The 18626-nt window shown below is 36.9% G+C and overlaps 1 protein-coding gene across 3 annotated transcripts; it reads right to left on the bottom strand.

Annotated features, from left to right (window-relative positions):
• Nucleotides 1–313: 313 nt before the first annotated feature.
• Nucleotides 314–17914, bottom strand: map7d2b (MAP7 domain containing 2b). Of its 3 annotated transcripts, XM_026201335.1 has the most exons (17): nt 17634–17912; nt 16357–16425; nt 15870–16033; nt 10470–10572; nt 9145–9234; nt 7276–7371; nt 7023–7150; nt 6301–6422; nt 5976–6199; nt 5466–5598; nt 5198–5378; nt 4334–4438; nt 3144–3191; nt 2973–3051; nt 2554–2680; nt 2189–2442; nt 314–1561 (listed from the first exon to the last, which is right to left on the bottom strand). In XM_026201335.1, the coding sequence occupies exons 1-16, from the start codon at nt 17659–17661 to the stop codon at nt 2196–2198; spliced, it is 1944 nt and encodes a 647-aa protein (XP_026057120.1). In that variant the 5' UTR covers nt 17662–17912; the 3' UTR covers nt 314–1561; nt 2189–2195. The 3 variants fall into 3 exon arrangements, with proteins under 3 accessions (XP_026057120.1, XP_026057121.1, XP_026057122.1); XM_026201336.1 differs by lacking the exon at nt 9145–9234 and having other exon boundaries at nt 17634–17911; XM_026201337.1 differs by lacking the exons at nt 2189–2442; nt 2554–2680 and having other exon boundaries at nt 17634–17914.
• Between the last annotated feature and the right edge of the window lie 712 nt (nt 17915–18626).

An 18626-nucleotide genomic window follows, 5' to 3' on the forward strand; every position in this document is an offset into this window, starting at 1 on the left:
CGTATTTTAAACGTTAACTTGTCTATGACTTTTTAAATTATATTTTATATGTAATTTAATTGAATGTGTATATAAAAATTAAAAAAGCATCCATCAACCTATCTATCATGAAACAAAACGATTCATTAAAGAGAGAAAATATAAAAGGTGATTCACAAAAAAAAAAAAAATTATAATTATATTATGTTACATTATTTGTTATATATTAGGGTATTATATATTATTTTATGTCACTGCAAGTGCTCGATATAATAATGCAAGCAAATACATATTGCAAACCAGAACAACTATATAAATTGTAAATAAGGAAAGATCACGGTGTGATACATGTTTTATTGTAATGTCATTATCTCAAGGTTCAGCAACTTCTAAGCAGCGGATTCATGCACCTTTTCTCAAATGTCATTTTGAAGTGCTGAATTACAATATTAACCCATCACTCTCTGTATAATCAAAAATGTAATCAACATCCCAAGTTCAGACAGATAGATAGATAGACAGATAGATAGAAACTTCCATCTTTCAAGAAATTTGTTTCTCATTGGTCCTGAAGCAATCCAACGCATCTGAAGTTTTACACTACAGCATCATGACATCACCGCCAAACATCAAAAGAACTGAACTCACATGCAAAGCTCACTAGCAACCTGAGTATACAAGATGGTAAACAGAGTATTTTAAGCAACATACTCAGGAAGTACAGATCTTTTTTGTCACTGCTGTAGGGTTGCTGAATTAGTTTGATTTGTGTTGCTCTTGGTTGCTTGGTTTTCTTGATCTGCATAGAGCTGTGTGCAATGATGTCATATAACAAAACAATACAGAAAACGTCTATGAAGAATTAAACGCACTATGCTATTTACCACAATGAAACTGTGCACTTTTAATTCCCTTTTTAAACTTTTACACAATAAATTGCATTAGAAGTACACGTTTTTTTCTGTATATGTCCCCATAACGTCTAACTGCTGTTGACTAATAATACATTAATGCCAGTTTAACAGTGTTATGGTGGAATAATATCACACTTTACATCTAATCATATCCACTTTCAGACTACAAAGCTTGGATTGCAGAGACGATGCGGAGAAGTCATGGATTTACACAATATACTGTTTGCAAACCCCAGCCATACAGTACAGCACACTTAGCAGAAGCAGCACATAACTGCTCGGTTTGCTGGTCATTTATGCAATCCAAAATAAAACAAATTACACAATGGAGCTGCTACAATTGTCACGATGTATCACTCTTCAATGCTACAGGTGTATAACAAGAATAAGAAGACCACTAGGACTGCGCTAATACAGCTGCGTTGTTTGGTGATACTAAGCTGAAATGGTGTGAAATATACATGAGGATCAGGTGAATCTTATTTGATGTGTGGGGGAATCAACTGTCAGGTTGCCCCTTCTTTGCTATTAACACATTATTTGACGTTAAGTCATTGTTCTTCTGTTTAGAAGATATACAGGAAGCTGCTGAGGCACAGAGGGCTGGTCTCATCTTTCAGCTCAACTCCAATTCATTAGTTCACTCCAGCCCCATGCTTCAATAGTGTCTAAAACACAAAAGACAACAAATATGAGATGGTTAAGCTAAAGGGATAGCTTACCCACAACATTTATATTCTGCCCTGTTTCTCACTATCATTTTGGTTCAAACCTGAGTTTCTTTAAACAATGAAAATGGCCAATTAGTGAATGAGTTGTTCTTTTGAGTCATGAATGAATCAGCTGCTCAGGTTAGTAGTAAAACTAGTCTGAATGATTCATTCATGAATCAGACTTCGCTACTGTTCTCATTAACATGTCATTTTGTGATCCACAGAATAATAAAAAAGTCATACAGGTTTGAAATAACATGGTGGCGAGTAAATGATGACAGAACTTCAGTTTTGAGGAGAACTGTCCATTTAAGGCAAAATATTTGGTCAGTTTTGAAATTTTGGCTTTTCATAGCATGCTGTTTCAGACTAATGAAAAGAAAACATCCAGAATGCATTTTAAGTATTACTTTTAATACACTATCTATTTGGGTCTGTAGATTTAAATTACAATATATATTTTAAAGGCCGTTTTCTTAATTTAGTTTTTTTCATGCACCGAGTCAGAAATCTCCACTGATCTTATAAAAACATTCTATTCCCAAAAATCACCTCATGAAAAACCTTGGACTTAGCAATCACCTTTGCATTAGATGTTGAGCTTGTCTGAGGTGGGTCTAAGACTCTGGAAAAGTGACGAGTCAATAGCAGCGCTACTGCAATCCTGGATCAGGTTCTTGTTGCAGTCACCAAAAGCTGGAGCAGCAGACACTTTGGGATGCGACACCTGTCCTGTCAGAACGTGGATATCGCCCAAAGCCACAGAAGTCATGCTGTTCTGTGAGATCTCGCTGATGGGGGAATATTCTGAAACGAGATCATCTCTGGACACTGGACTGCAATGACAATGTTTTTTGGTTTATTACAGGAACTGGCAACAGTTGATCAATGTCGTTATAAAACCTATTTATTCTGAAATAACGTGGCATGACTTTGTTTGAGCTAACCTGACATCCATGGACTGAACCCCATCTGAGAGATCATCTACCCCACAACTCTTTGCTTCCAGTGGCTCAAGACATATGATTGGAGACTCAGATTTGACCTTTGGTGGACTAATAATTGCTGTGTTACCTGTTGTGTGAGATTAATGTAGTTTAATCCAAAAGAAAAAAAAATTCAAGAGCATTTTACCAGATTGTCAAGATTCTATTTTGAGATGACAAACTAATCTCAGTTCGTAATTACACCACATGATGGCGCTATTTTTTCTACAGACAAAATAGATTTCCACATGCTGAGTCACTCAGACACAAGAAAAAGACTTCTAATGAGTCTGTGTGTTTGAGTGAATTAATACACTGAAAGGGAGGGTTAAACACATGCTCACTATAGAACTGTATAATGATACAGGTCATACCAATACCTTCAGTTTCCAAAGCAGACGGTGAGATGGACTGGGAAACAGAAATTGAAGATGGGACTTCCATCTGCACCTCTTCTTTCTATCCAAAAACATGACATGCAATATTATTTGCTACAGTCAGTAAATCTTTGTCATCTGATAATTTAATTGGCCTGCAGAGAATTTATTAACCTTTTCCCCATCCGGTTTCCTTGTCCTTTTCATAATCTCCTCAATGCGCTGCCAAAATCAAAGATGCAAACATCAACATCATAAGCTTTAATTAAAACATAATCTCAAAGAAACAAAGTAAGTAGTTTCTGATGTTGTTTTGATTCTTTTTTCAACCACAAACCAGACAATGTGAAATACCCAAATGTATAAAATCATGCTACTAAAAATGCTTTGTTTTTATTTAAATACATCTTGAATATCATTTGGCATAAAAAAGATGTCAATTAAAAAATGGGTTGCAAACACCATTTCTCGTTGACTTCACATGCAGCCAGATTCAGCTGCTCTGTTGCACACTGTATAAAGTTTAAATTAAGTTTTAATTAGCAAATAAATCTATGCATAGATAAGTAGCCCTTAGGCCTGGTGACACACTGGCTGCGTGGCGTGAGCGTCGCGTGTCTGAAGTGTCCCAGAAGCGTGGTGGCTGCCTCGCGTTTTCTGTTTCTTTACATACACACCAGAACCGTGCCTGGCGTGGCGCTGGCGCGTTGCTGCTGTAGATGGAGACCGTTGACAGACCAGGCTCTTGTCTTCGTGACAACAATATCAACTTTTTTTTACACACCTTCACCTACGCTACTGATAAAGGACACTGTCAAAAGTATTGACTGCGAAATAGATTATGTTTGACAGGTGCAATATTTGAAAATCAATAATTATTTATTTATTTGTTAAATTACATTTATATCTGAATTTATGTCAACCTATAGACTTTCAAATATCAAAATATCATGAATTCATATGTATTTGTGTACAAAATTACAAATAAACACATTATCCTATTATATTTTGCCTGGAAGCGCTTCCAACACGCACGCGTGTCGCGGTAAAAATAGGCGTCGGTTCTATTTCTAGCATGCACGCGTTTTCCGCGCCTGAGACGCGTGTCTCACACAGGCGGTCTGTAAGCTCTAACCTGTTAACATGGGAGCAGAATTAAAAACCGATACGCCACGCGGCTGAGACGCTTGAACCACGCATCCAGTGTGTCGCCGGCCTTAGGGATTGCAACTTCATAATTACTTACCACTAATCTTCTCTCATTATAATGCACTTTACATTGCATAATCTTTTTAATAGTCAATATGAACACATTTTCAATGTATTGCTTGATTCTAAACGTAAGCACAGAAAAGTAAAAGGACCTTCTTCCTTTGAAGTCTCTCCTGCTCCTCTTGAATTTTCAGAAGCTCTCGCTCCTGTCTCTTCCGTTCAGCCTCTCTATGAACGCGCTGCACTGCTTCCTCCCTCTGCCAAACATCATGACACATCACATCTCCAACTATATCACATTCACCCCTACAGATATTCACAGCTACAGAAGACAGACTGTGGCTGCATGTGACTGGGTGGATGAGTATTCTGAATGTGTCTCGATGAGTCAGTTGGTTTTTGTATTTATGTATACTATGTATACTACTTTTATTATTAATTTGATTTTTTTAGCGGGGTCAAAAAAAACGGAGACCACTGCTGACAATCTAATATAATTTGAATTATAAATATAATTTATGATAAAAAATAAAACATAAAATCAATCTAAAATATACATCTAATAAATGTATTTTATAATATATAATATCACTTCAGCAGTGGTCTCAGAGCTTTGTGTTCCAGTGTTTAAAAAACTATTATGATGAATCAGGACAGATTGGTGCTGCACGTGTTTGAGTCAGTGACCTAATGGATGAGTAAAGCTGCATGTGTCTTGATGAGTCAGTTTTATTTTTGTGCATTTTCCTTGTTCTTTTTGTATTTATGTAATAATTATGTAGATTTTTTATTTTATTTTGTTTGTTAAAACAGTGAGGTCCAAAATTCTAAGACCACTACTGAAACTGCAATAGATCTTGCATTATAGTATTAATGTAATTATTATTTTTATTTATTTATTAAATAAATAAAAATGTATAACATTTTCATCAGTCTCAGACTTTTAGTTTCGACCGTTTGAAAACGAATCTAATTGACTGTTTTTTTTAATGTAATGATTGTATAATCCCTCTGACCTGTCTCTCCAGATCATCCTGGAGCTCCTTCCAGCGTTGTTCCTTTTGTTGCCTGTCTTCCAGTTCTCTTTGACAGCGCTCTTCTTCCTGTCTCTGTCTTTTCTCCTCTGCCTCTTGAGCTGCCTGTTCCTGCCGCTGTCTCTCCTCTTCCTGCTGCCTCTGGAGCTCCTCAGCCCTGAGCCTGAGATTCATGAAGAAGATGATATACAATACGGAAGCAAACACATTAATGTGACACACAGACCCTAGAGACACACAATATTTCAACCTTTCATCTTCTAGGCGTTGCTTTTTTTCCTGCTCCTTCTGTACTCTTGCCAAGCGTCGTCTTTCCGCCAGCAGCCTGGAGGCCTCCTCTGCATCATTGGTACCTGCTTTCCCAGTGGGAGTTACTGGAGACTCTGAAACACAAGACAGGAGGCACTTAGAGAACCCACCGACACAGCTTCATAGTAAATGATGAAAGAACGAGCATTCTTAATGTTAACTGAAATTAAAACTAAACCTATTAAAATTGCATAACTGAAATAAAGCTAAAATAATATAAAAATGAGAAAAATGTTCACTTGAAAATTAGATGAAAATGAAAATTAAAAATGTTGCCTTGACAAATAAACTAATAAAAACTACGAAGTTACTATTATTTTAACATGATATAAAATTAAACCTGAAAATCAAAAAATAACAACAAGTTCAAAACAATAATAAATGCTATAACAGTATACAAAGGTTAAAATAAAAAAATAAAAAAATAAAATAAAAATAAAACACACAATACCTGCATTATGTCCAAATTCCTTGCTAGTAGATTTTGAGATTTTTTCTGCTTTGGAGGTCTTTCTATCTAGAGTGCTGCAGCCTTTAATCTCCATGGACCCTTTCTCCTCTCCCTCCCACCTCTTGTTTTCTAAACTTGGCGTTATGGCTCTATGCCTCATCGGGGAAGGGGGGTATTGACCCGGGGAGGCTGGGGACTGGATGCGGCTCTTACAGGACTTGGATCTAATTACAAATGAGAAAAAACAAATATACGCTCAGTAAAGTCTTTAAATAAATAAATGACAACAAGTAATAATATATGATAATATCATAAAATACAAAACCTTTTCGGTGTGCTGGGGTTCTTGTTTGTAGAAGAACTTCGGGTCGGTGTTGTTGGAGACTCAGGTTTTTTTGTAGATGAGTCAGCTAAAATTTGAGCGATGCTCTTTTCAGGTCTCTCAATCTAAACCCCCAAAACAGATATCAGAATTATGCATTTGTCCAATTCACTGGTCTAACAAAGCCATAAAACTACAAAAAACCTGAACAATAGTCTCTCAGCCAAACGCAGACTAAACTGAATAAATGCAGTAGAAGTATTGTTCATTCATAAAAATTAATGCATTAAGTGATAAAATAAGTTATTTTGGGAAATGTTTCTCAACTATGTAACAATTATTTTTATTTCACAGGTTTGGAGTAAGATGTAAGATGAATTATCTCTTTAAATAATATTAGATTATAATTTTCACCAATATCAACATGTTTACCTTCTAGAATGTTCAAGATATATAATGTATACATTTTAGAAAAACATTCTGAGGTATACAAAAAATTATATATGTCTCTTACTGTATCTGTCAAAAGACCCCCTGCAGGACATTCAGAAGCCCCTGTACAAAAATCTATGGCTATAAATCCACAACTGAAACTGGACATGCACAGTGAAATGCAGTTGCTAGGAGACCAGCTCCTCTGTGGGTTGTGTCCCATTGTGCTTTGCACCAAATATAAATATCTGAGCTATCTGACAAAATGTTGATCACATCCATGCAGATCAGACCTGAGGGCTTTTCGGGATTGTGGCTGCTTTTGAGTCGTCCAGCTGTCCGTAGAACGATGTGCTAACCTTCTTCCGCTCGGCTCTACTGGGTGAAGCCCTGTAAGGAGACCTGTGAGGGCTGGAGGAGGCTATTCGGGAACAAAGACAAGACACTGAGGGGCCAGAGGTCACAGGAAGACAAAGGAGAAAATAGGGGTGGGGCAAAAATTGCAATCAATTAAATTTTAGCGAAAGCTAATGCAAAAACACTTGCCTTTCTCTGACACATTGGGTAAAGTAGCGGAGGAGGAGGAGAGATGCCTGCTCAGGACAGAGTCTGGGGACTCGGGCGGAATCATATAATCTTGGACTGCAGTGAAACATATTACGAAAGGTTCCAGGGAGGAAGAGAACACAGGCACAGGCGATCAGACACAAGCATAATGATATCCATTCACGCAGAGACTTACAAATACAAGATCATTCTGAAGATATATGCCAGAGGCTTTCTTCTGATTAATAATTGGTGGCCATTTGGGTATGAATATTTACACTAATCAAAGACTTTCATGAACAGCAGGCTCATTTTAATATGAGGTTGATTTCTGGGTTTATGTAGATCATGTGTTATGTTGCAGGGGAGCTTGCTAAGCTGGCTTGCATTACAAATGAGCTGACAGATGAGACCCCTTGTGCATTCTTTAGGGGGTGCAATGCAGCTGTAGGTGGATCCGGATCCCTTACTAGGCGAGGACAATATGACAGACTCCAAATCTGACGGATGTAACCTCTATGTCCTGTTATGGAACTTAATAGGTCCTCAAGAAAGTTTTGCTTCCTCATTGATACAATGTTTACATTCAACTTGAAAAGAAAGACATTGACAGTATGAAAAAACTACTCCAAAATATAAAAACGAAAATTATAGGAGGTGCTTGTCCAAGTAAAACTTGATAATAGGGTGTTACCAGGGCGCTTGCAGCATAAATATAGCTTACAACTGCTTATAAACATACACTTCAAACAATATAATGATGATTACAACTAGACTTGTACATTTTGTGAAGAAAATGTGAGTGGTGCTCGACCTTGCAAAAAATAAAAATAAATAAACAAAAGTCACCTCCATTTTGTTGAAGTTTGATTGGGGCACTTTTTTTTTTAAATACAGTATAAATAATGTTTTACATTATGATAGCATTTTTCAGATAATATTTAAATAATTTAATTTGGCTTTTTTTACAATAACAATATAAACAGTTTCTCAAAACGATAATTAAAACTATATAAAAGCCAATTATTTATACGCAAATATTTTAGCATATTGCTATGTGGATGTTTTGAGGTGTTTCTCACTGACCAGAGTCCAAAATTCATACCCACTATGTTATTCTGGTCCCTAATTCAAAATGAGTCGAAATGTTTTTTTTTCCCTGTTTATCATCTGTCAGGCAGATATTAAAAGTGTTTCACTTAGAAATGATGAAGTGGAAAATGTCTAGCGATATTTTCCTTAGCAAGCACAATTATAAACAAACATCACCACTGAAATAAACAAGACAACAGAGCATTTTTAAACCACGATTATCAAAACCAATATACACTAACATTCAAAAGTTTGGGGTCAATAAGATTCTAATAATAAGGTTTTTAAAGAAATGAATACTTTTATTCAGCAAGGACACATTCAATTGATCTAAAGTGATTATTTAGATTTTTTATTTTAAATAAATACTGCTCTTTTAAACTTTCTATTTATCAAAGAAATCAGTTTCCACAAACATATTACGCAGCATAAAAATTTTGAACATTGCTTCCCATGACTGCAAAGCTGATTTTTTGCAACCATTACCCGAGTCATTCAAATATAGTAAAAAATATTGAAACATCTTAAATTGATTAAATGATTGTTTGCTTAAAATAACTGCTTCATTCACATTAAACCTAAAAAATAACATCAAAAATTATGACCAACCCCAAACTTTTGAACGGTAGTATAAATCTCTGCACACATATAAAATACACCTATGTAAAATCTCATGCACATGCAATCCATCACAGCAACACCAACATCAGAATCACTGTGACTGAAACTTTAGAGAACTGGACGGGGATGACACGTTAAGCAGCAGGAAGTCAGTACCGTTCCCAGATTTGCTGGCAGGAGGGTGAGCAGCGGGGTCATTGGTTAAGGAGGCTGAAGCAGGAGAGGGCGGGGCAATCTTAGGATCACCTGTGCAGCAGGTGATGCAAAGCAGAAGAAGTACAGGTTCATGAGCACAGAGTATTTCACAAGATCACAATGAATATTATGAGAGGTCATAACAGCGTGTCACTGTGAAATACTGATACACCCCGTCAGCAGTTTTTTTCCACTGACGGGAAGCTGCATAATTTCCAGCAGGGCATTTTTCTTTGTAAAAAAAACAGAAAAAAAGAAAGAAAGTAATTTCGCTAATAAAAGCAGGATGGTAATATGAACCACTGCAAGATGAAATAACCCAGAGCACTGCATGCAGCTGATGCGATGATATCAGGTTATCAGAGAGCCTAATGTTTTCCAAGGAGGACCGTAAACTCATTCTCAATCATTAGCCCTTATCCACAAAGCAAAACAGACGCTACATTCATGTTGTCTAGATATATAATCAGACTGACTCAGGATCAGGCTTAAGGCTTTGCTCTTGAACGGTGTAAATAATTGATGTAGTTATGAATGCACCACAGATTCAGGGTGGTGCTTTCACATCTGGCTTGAAAGCAGCATTATTTCCAGTGTTGATATACTGTACGAGTTGGTGTAAAAACTACTTGAGCTCAGAAATCACTAGTAAATTTCACCATATCAAAGAAACAGCAAGTCAAAAAAATATTATACTGAGCATAAGACTTTGAAGTAGACTGAAGACTGAAATAGCATTTGTAAAACATACTCCAATAAACAGTTTCAGCGTAGGCTTGTGTAATTGAAATGTTCAGGGAAAAAAGGCATTATTTAAAGTCAGAACGAGGCAGTGACAGAGCAAAAAGCCTTCGGCTGTGTAGTCTAATATACCCCGTGCAGTCACACTGACAGCACAGTTTACTTGTTCTCTATCTAAAACAGCCCGAATTGCCTCTTGCCCCCAGGCAGCTATTACACAGATGATTTATAATGCCTACGAGTCTGTGATCGGTCGCTGACACTCTGAGACAGAGTGTTGTCATACGACTGGGGCGACACCCCTAGATCAAAAACAGCTCGATGTCTCAGTGTGACACTGCAGCTCACTCATAAAACAGCTGCATTTTGTACTCACAGCTGCTGTATCAGTCAATATCCCAGTCGGTTTTAAAACAAAAGGGCTGCAGTGCAGTTCCCACACCCTGTTTTCCTATCTCTCCATCCATTCCCGCTTCCAACGGCCCTGAGAGGAGTTCACACAAGGGACCCTCCACGCCCTCCCAAGTGCACGCACACACACTCACCCTCGCAGAATCCTGGAGGTCCGCCCCAGGTCCAGCGTTTGGGCCTCTGGTCCGCCTGCAGGTTCCGCTCGATAGAACGTCGCATCAGGGCCTCCAGTCGCTCCTGTTCGTTGCGTTCCAAAACAGGAAAGAAAAGAGACTCTTTGACAGAGCTCTCGCTGCGGCGGCGAGTGGATGGGGATGAGGCTGGCTGCTCCATGGCGCACACCTCTCCTAACCGTCTCTGACTCTCCCTCTCTCCCTGCTCTTCCTCCTCGTATGCGTATGTGGAAAATGATGAGGGCCTTGCCTTCTGTTTCGTCCTCTCTCTCCCTTGTACTCAGTGACTCTCTCCTCCCAGGTGACTGTGTGTCTAAGAGAGCATACAGCCAGGCGGAGGAGAGAACGGCCATAACTCCACCCACACCCTTCCCCCTCAGCGGCTGACAAAAACGGTGAGCACAAGCACAACGACTGAGTGTGATAATGACACAGGTTGCATCAGGGAAAATAAGGAAATCTATATGTATTTTCCTGAATTTCTCTCTCTCTATCCCACCCCACTATCTACATTTCCTCTGACCAGTACAACCTTGTTTCTCCCTCTGATTTGAACATTTTGATTGATTTTGTATACTCATAACCTTTCCTAAAGCATTGATGTTTACACATATAAAACACACAACTAAACAACTCCCCAGATTCAAGGAAACAGCACATAACCTAGTCAGATGAGCAATAAAATCATTAGAGAGAAATAACATGACTCTCTTAAGAACTTAATTCTGACTGATTAACAACGCCTTCAAATATATTTGTATATGGAACATTATACTATATATAGTATAAGTTTATCTCGTCACTCTGTAGCCTCTTGGTTTATGATTAAAAACATTTGCATTTACAAATGGATTTCTTGTGAATATATTATAAAAAACTGTACTTGCAAATAATACAATATTAAAGAAATAACATAAAAATGTCTGCTTCCCAACTAAATTAAAGCTGCGGTAGGTAACTTTTGATGCTCTGGCGGTCAATAAACAGAACTGCTTGCGTCTTGCAGAAGAACATCGTAGCCGTAACTACTTCTCTCTGTTTATGTCTATGAAGAATCACAAAGGTACTGGGTTACTCCGCCGCGGTGCCCCCGAAGCAATCTAAAATAGTCCGAATATAAACACTTATTATAGGTGCACCCTAGTGATTCAGGACAAGCTAAAAACACGGTTTGGAAAATGGATTCATGGTGAACTCGCTTATTATATAAATTTTTCTACATTTTGAACACAAACAAAGTTACGGACCGCAGCTCTGATTGGTTGTTTCTTACCGGGAGCGGATGAATTTCAGCAAATGGCAATAGGACCACTGGGAGGAGCCAGAGGAGCTTGATTTTTTCACAGATTATCTGTCTCATAAGCACTATTCGGACGGGACTAGTTTTCTAAACTACGTTTGAGTTTCGATTCTTACCACCTGACGTCTGTGATTTTCATGTACCAATTCGGACAGGACTAACATCACCGTGTTTTTTACAGATGTGGGAGGGTCTAATTTGAGCATTCGGGCGTCACAGAGATCACACGCTCTGTATGCGTGCATTGCATTCATTCAGAATGATTGCCTTAGTATTATTACACAATAAATACTAAATGGCTAGTATAACAAAACCATGTTAATGTGTGGTTCCTTTAGTTTATCTTGTTTTCCTTCTTCTTCTTTTTTTTTTAATTAAATGTAATTAAAACATTATGTAACTGAGTACATACATGAACGTGAGTAATCTTACCTGATGCTGATATTACAATAGCCGGTATTAACAATTTATGCGATCTTTCTGTTGATTTTATTATTTGTATTATTTTTTTATTATTATTTATTTGCCGCTAAGCAAATATATCAAACATCCGTGCAGTAACAGCATCTACGGTAATTCACGTTGGCCAAAACACATAAGGAAACGCGTTGTGAAATAAAATATCACCGGCAATCACAGACATTCGCATTCGGACAGGATTAGTTTTCTCAGAGGATCACTGAGTTTGCTGAAAAACGGTAGGTAATTTGCTCTGGAATTATCACAGAGGTTGTGTGAGAAAAACACAGATGTGGCAGATTCGGACGGGATTAAAATCACCAAGTACGTCTGTGAAATGCAGATTTCTCTAACGACCCCCTGTAAAACTAGTCCCGTCTGAATAGGGCTATATTCTACTGTCAGGACATAATGACAGGTTTAACAAATATGTAAAAAATATATTTGTACAAAAGTTACCTTCTGCAGCTTTAAATGTTTTACTTCAACATACATACTGAATCAGTTTTAATAGTCTTTTGTCATATTCTTAAGCCATATTTTGAGGTGTTGAATAACAAAGCACATGTTAAATACTTGATTATAATTTTAAACTGTAATGCTTTATTCAATAAAAGTTTCAATAGAAATTACATTAGTGTAATTTGGTTTACCAGAAATCCTTGTTAATATATTCAGCAACTCAGTTTAACCATATTTCAGAGCTATTAAAATCAATTATTAAATTACATATAATGATCTACTGAAGTCCTACATGAGTCAATAAAGTGCTAATTCAACTAATTGCATATATTAAATTAAACAAACAATACATTTTTATTTGTATGCAGTTAAGTGCCTGAAAACATTACATTTAATTTGTACTTAATTATATGTTGAAAGTATATTACAGTTTACTCTGTAATAGGTGCTCTGTTTAAAAGTGTACTTCTTTTTTACAAGAGACAGTTCTCCCAATATCAACATTCTGTCATCACTTACTTATATTCATGTCATCCGAAACTCCATGATGCGAAATCATCAGAGGAGGACTTAAAAAAGTGAATTTTCAGAGAACATCCTGGTTGCTCTTTTCCATAAAACTAAATGAAATGGACTAGGACTGTCAAGATTTAAAATCACAAACAACCACCATAAAAGTATCATAAAAGCAGTTCCCATGATTTGTGAGATATTTCAAGATGTACGGTAGCTTTGTGTGGAGAATCGACTGAAATGCAAACACCATTGTTCCTCACAAAGATACACTGCTAGTGTACATTTTGTATGGATCATACTTACAATACTTTTATAGTGCTTCTTTGTCATTTTGTAGCTTAGCAGATCCAAACCCTAATCACTTTAATTATAAGGAAAGGCACAAAGCAGGCTATTCTTTAAAAAAATCACTTTTGTTTTCCACAGAAGTCAGCCACGTCAGACAAGTGAACATAAAGGTAAGTAAACTATGACAGACTCATCATAATTTAGCATTTAATCAGCAACAATGTAGTCATTATCACAAAATAAACCCATCAGGGTGATACAAAACCCCTCATGCATCTTGCATTCTCCTCTCACATCTCATTATTTTTTCACTTGATTAATCTAATGAAGACTAATGACAAAAAAAGGCTATCAATGGCTTTGAGCAGACATAAAACTAGGTGGCTCATGCTGCATATTTTCTGCAGGTGGACGTAAGGAGGCCAGGCTACTGCAAAAGATTTGACACCACTGCAGACGCTGAAGAGCCAGAATTAATTTAAATCCAAACACCGGCCAAGATCAGAGTAGTCTGAGGTAAGACACATCACTACCATACCATTACACACAAACCACACCCTGCACACAATGATCCACGGACTGCAGTCTCTCTTAGTACGCATCTTAATCACACTGTACAGTATTTTCCTTTTAGCTTCTTCAAACACACCCTTACTATGACACACCATGTTTTAAAGAAATTTTATTTGTACATGTCAGTTAAGATGAATATCGGGAACAGTGAGGTCATTTGATCACTCCAAAGAGAGTCACCAATCATTGCAGCATCTGACTGGGGGGGGGTTAGTTTTCAATCAATAAAAACAAAGACTTCAATCTCCTGCTAAGACAAAGCTCAATGTCACAAAAGGTTGGAACTCTAGGAGGTTAAATTCAACAGGAATGGAGACTTAATTACACACAGATTACATAAACTATTCTTGTTATAAAATCTAACTGGAGCCCAATAAAAATGTCAACATGTGTGATGTCACCATAACAAATTGGACATCTTGAGCTAACATAGTTACAGCGATTTAATTATTATAAATATATATATATATATATATATATATATATATATATATATATTTTTCATATTTTCAACTCAAATCTGTTTATTTCCAACATTGCAGGATGTTTGACTACAATGTATTGGCTCTTATATTACCGTATGAAAAATATTGGAATGACTTCCTACACATCAAAAAATCAAATTTTTGTTCAGGCTTAAAGATGATGTTTGTAATTTTCGAGAATGCAAAGGTTATAACTGTTTCCAAACAGATTTCTTAAATGTTCCCTAGATCTTCCATTGTTTGGACAAAAAGGTAGTCCTGCCCCAAACTCACACTTTTTGTTGAGTGTTAGTTGTTGTCTTGAGATCAAAGGGGACAATGTTTAGCATAGATATAGATTATAGTATAATAAATACTAGAAATATACAATACCTTTGAAAAGTTTGGGCCAGTAAGAGATTATCACGTTTTTTTTTTTTTTATATCACATGCGGTTGTCTGCCGGTTGGCCATTCTCAATGGGGGAGGCAGCCAACTCATCACAATCCCCACTTGAAGCAACAAATGCTTTTTTATGGGTTTTATTGGTTTTGCCTGCCATGCCAGAAGACGGCATCACTGTATGGTGATGGCAACATCATATGACCCCTTTAAATTAACTCTTTTCTATTTGAAAGTATTTAAAATTGTAATTTATTCCTGTTATGGCAAAGCAGAATTTTCATCATCATTACTCCAGTCTTCAGTTTCACATGAGGCTTTAGAAATAATTGCATAACTTTTTTTGCAACTTTTGTAAGCTGCGATTCAGGCATCTTAGGTGAAGTTTATGATGAAGAGAAATAGTAAAATTTGTAAAGACAAATGTCTGTCTTTCGATCAGTTTTATGCAACCATGCTAAATAAATGTATTAACTGTATCATATACACACACACACACACACACACACACACACACACACACACACACACACAATGTGTTTTAATTTCTTTGAATAAAAAAGAAAAACTAAAGAAAATCTTACTGGCCTCAGACTTTCACAAGTATTGCATATTACTTATATTTTCCCTATCTGATGCATTTGCTTTGACTCTGTATTTAAGTATTTTAATATCTACAAATTACACGCACCACATCAAGGATTAAACAAGTTAAACAATGCATAATAACCGAGCATAACTATGCATAATACAAAACATAATTTTATCATAATATTACACAAAACAAATCCAAAAATAAAAGAATTCACAGATAAGAAATTGTATGAGAAAAATACTTAATATCTGTCCTATAAGTGTATATCCCAAAGAGAATAAAGTTTGGCTGTACACCCTGACCTTTTCCTCCTCCATGCATTGCTTCCTTTTCTCCTCCACGGCAGAACGACGGAGCATCTCCTTTTGTCGCTGCTCCTCCAGACGCCTCCCTCGCTCCATCAGCGAGCGTTCATACTGCTGCTGTGCACGCTGCTCCTTCTCCAAGAGAGCTTGCTCCCGCACAGCTACACATACGGTGGGGGTGGACACGGGTAAGTCTATAGATTGCCCTGATACGGGAAAGGCCAAGCCTCTCCCTACCTGCTGACAATACTGATTCATTTGTGCTAAGCACTTAGTGGTATTTCAGAAGTCTTCCACCATCGGATTCCGTGATGAATGGAGCAGTAGTCTATTGCCCTGGAATAACCCTCTGCTTTAACTTATCAACAAGATTGTCATGAAATCCATTTAGGAATTAAACATGGTTCTAAAGCAGGCTAATGTTTTAGACAATTTTAAAAAGGAACATATCATTTTGTTGTCGACAGTAATAATTGCAGCTCACCTTGGCTCTTATTTTTCTCCTCTCTTCTTTCTTTGGCCAGTCGAATTCTGTCCTTCTTCGAGCCTCCATCTTAGCATGAGAAAGGAAACAAATGTTAAACTGCACATAAAGAGTGAACACACCTTAAGGAGACTGTGCAATCTTTTTCTTGTGTAACCAAATATTCAGTCCCCTAAATGTATATGGTGGTTATGGTCCTGTTACAAGCTGGCGGAAAACCTTAGCTTTAATTGTGTAATGGTATGCAAATATATGCAAAGTCAACATGCTCAAAGGGAACACAAATGTGATTTTTCGTAAAGTGATTTTCCACAATTCACAGCAGAGCCTGTGGCACAGTCTGTCAGATTCCCGTTAAGCATTTATGTGCATTGTTAAATCATTATTGGAGTCTTCCAATAAACCTACGAATCTAATAAATAAACCCAGTATCAAACTAATTTATTCTGATGTTTCTGTTAAAATATAGCTATAAATAGCTTGCAGTGCAAACTAGGGCTAGTTGTCACAGAGTGTATATTTGTAACTACTGTATAAGATTTTGAGTGCAATTAAATGCGTTTTCTACAGCAGTGATTTTGAATGTTAGAAGTTAGTTTCAAATATTTCTGTAAATTATCTTAAATGAGAAATTCTGGCCTGTTTTAAATGCTAAACAATTTATTAATTTGTCTGCTAAAACAGAGATTTGATAATTTGTCTGTTTCTTGTTTTATGCTTCATGATCGTTTTACTGTGTAAATTTAACTGAAATGCATGTAATAGGCATAATGATTCATAATGGCAAGTACAAATTTGCGCCATGTAATGTTAATGTAGTCTAACAACATGTCCTGCCACAAAAGATCAACGTGTTTTAACAACCCGCATCGTTCTTTCTAATAACAGAGGAAATGTGAAATAGGCTTTTTTTTGTAGTATAAGGTTTAAGGTATGTATAGGATTAAAATTTTAACCAACTCTGAGAAGATTTTACTGGCATAAACAGTGCGACAACTAGCCCCGGTCTTCCTTCCCCATATGATAAAGTCACACATTTTTAATAATACTAATAATAATTAAAACATTTAAATAAAAATACTTTGCAAAAACGTATGATCCCTTTTAATAATGGTCACACACTCTTTACCTGGACAGGTCAGTCTTCCTCCTCTCACCTCAGCAGCCTGTTTCCATGACAACAGCTCGCTTTCCCAGTTATCGTTTCTCAGTACTGTCAAATCTGGGTGAGGCTTCTTTCTTTATAAAAAACGAAAATATAACACAACATAACGTACCTGTCAGGTTTTCCACGATGGTAGCCATCTTCAGTTGATCTATGCGAGTTTTCCAACGATTAAAATCCAGATGTCATTCCGTCTCACTACATGTATTTATCAATCAATTACTATTTAAGTTGAGAAAAATCAAAACGCAACGAAAAACTAACACAGTTTCACCTCAGGTTTGATTCATCCGAACACTATCGCGGTCTTCGACCAGATAGCGAAGGCTGAAGGGAGAGCCACAAGCGCGCGAGGTTCTAATAAATAACACGCTCGACCAACTGCCGCGTGCCGAGCGCACGCGCGCGTAAGCAATGCACACACGAGCAACGCATTACGTCATAGTTTACATAGCGCTATATATGGAAAGCTCAGCAGCTGAGCACAGGGCAGAAATTCTCATTTACTTTTACCTAGAGACGTTTAATTAAACGTGCTTGGAAATACATAACCATAGCCTACTTCAGTGATCACAAAGGGAAACACAGTATGCCATTTATCTACTTATTATGACATGTCACATAAATGAGAGGGACTGCTCAAATATGCAAAGATCTGCCTGGATTATGTCTGGACTAGATATATGCATGCAAAATGTGAACAATTAGATTCTCTAAAGACTATTTCTAGTGCAGACATCCAGTTAGAGAAGTGTGTGATTAATTTTTTTAGTAACAGACAATTTTAACAACCACAAACCAAATATGATATTATGGAACATATGGGCTATTTTCACACTACAGTATTGTCCTCCAAGTCTGTGTTAACATCTGTCTGAACATGTAGATGCATGTGCTATAGGCTAACTTTGTTTTTCACACTGCAACACACGTGACGGGGTGAAACACAGTGACTAATATCACTCAGGCCTACGGCTAGACACACACTTACTATAAATATACTGCATTTTATTATATCCAAAACACCTGCAACAATAAAGACAATATATTAAAAGATTGTTCTTTTCATAAATATTGGAGGTTAAAAAAAATCCCACAAAATAAG

This window comes from Carassius auratus, chromosome 24, assembly GCF_003368295.1.
Source record: "Carassius auratus strain Wakin chromosome 24, ASM336829v1, whole genome shotgun sequence".
NCBI lineage: Eukaryota > Metazoa > Chordata > Actinopteri > Cypriniformes > Cyprinidae > Carassius > Carassius auratus.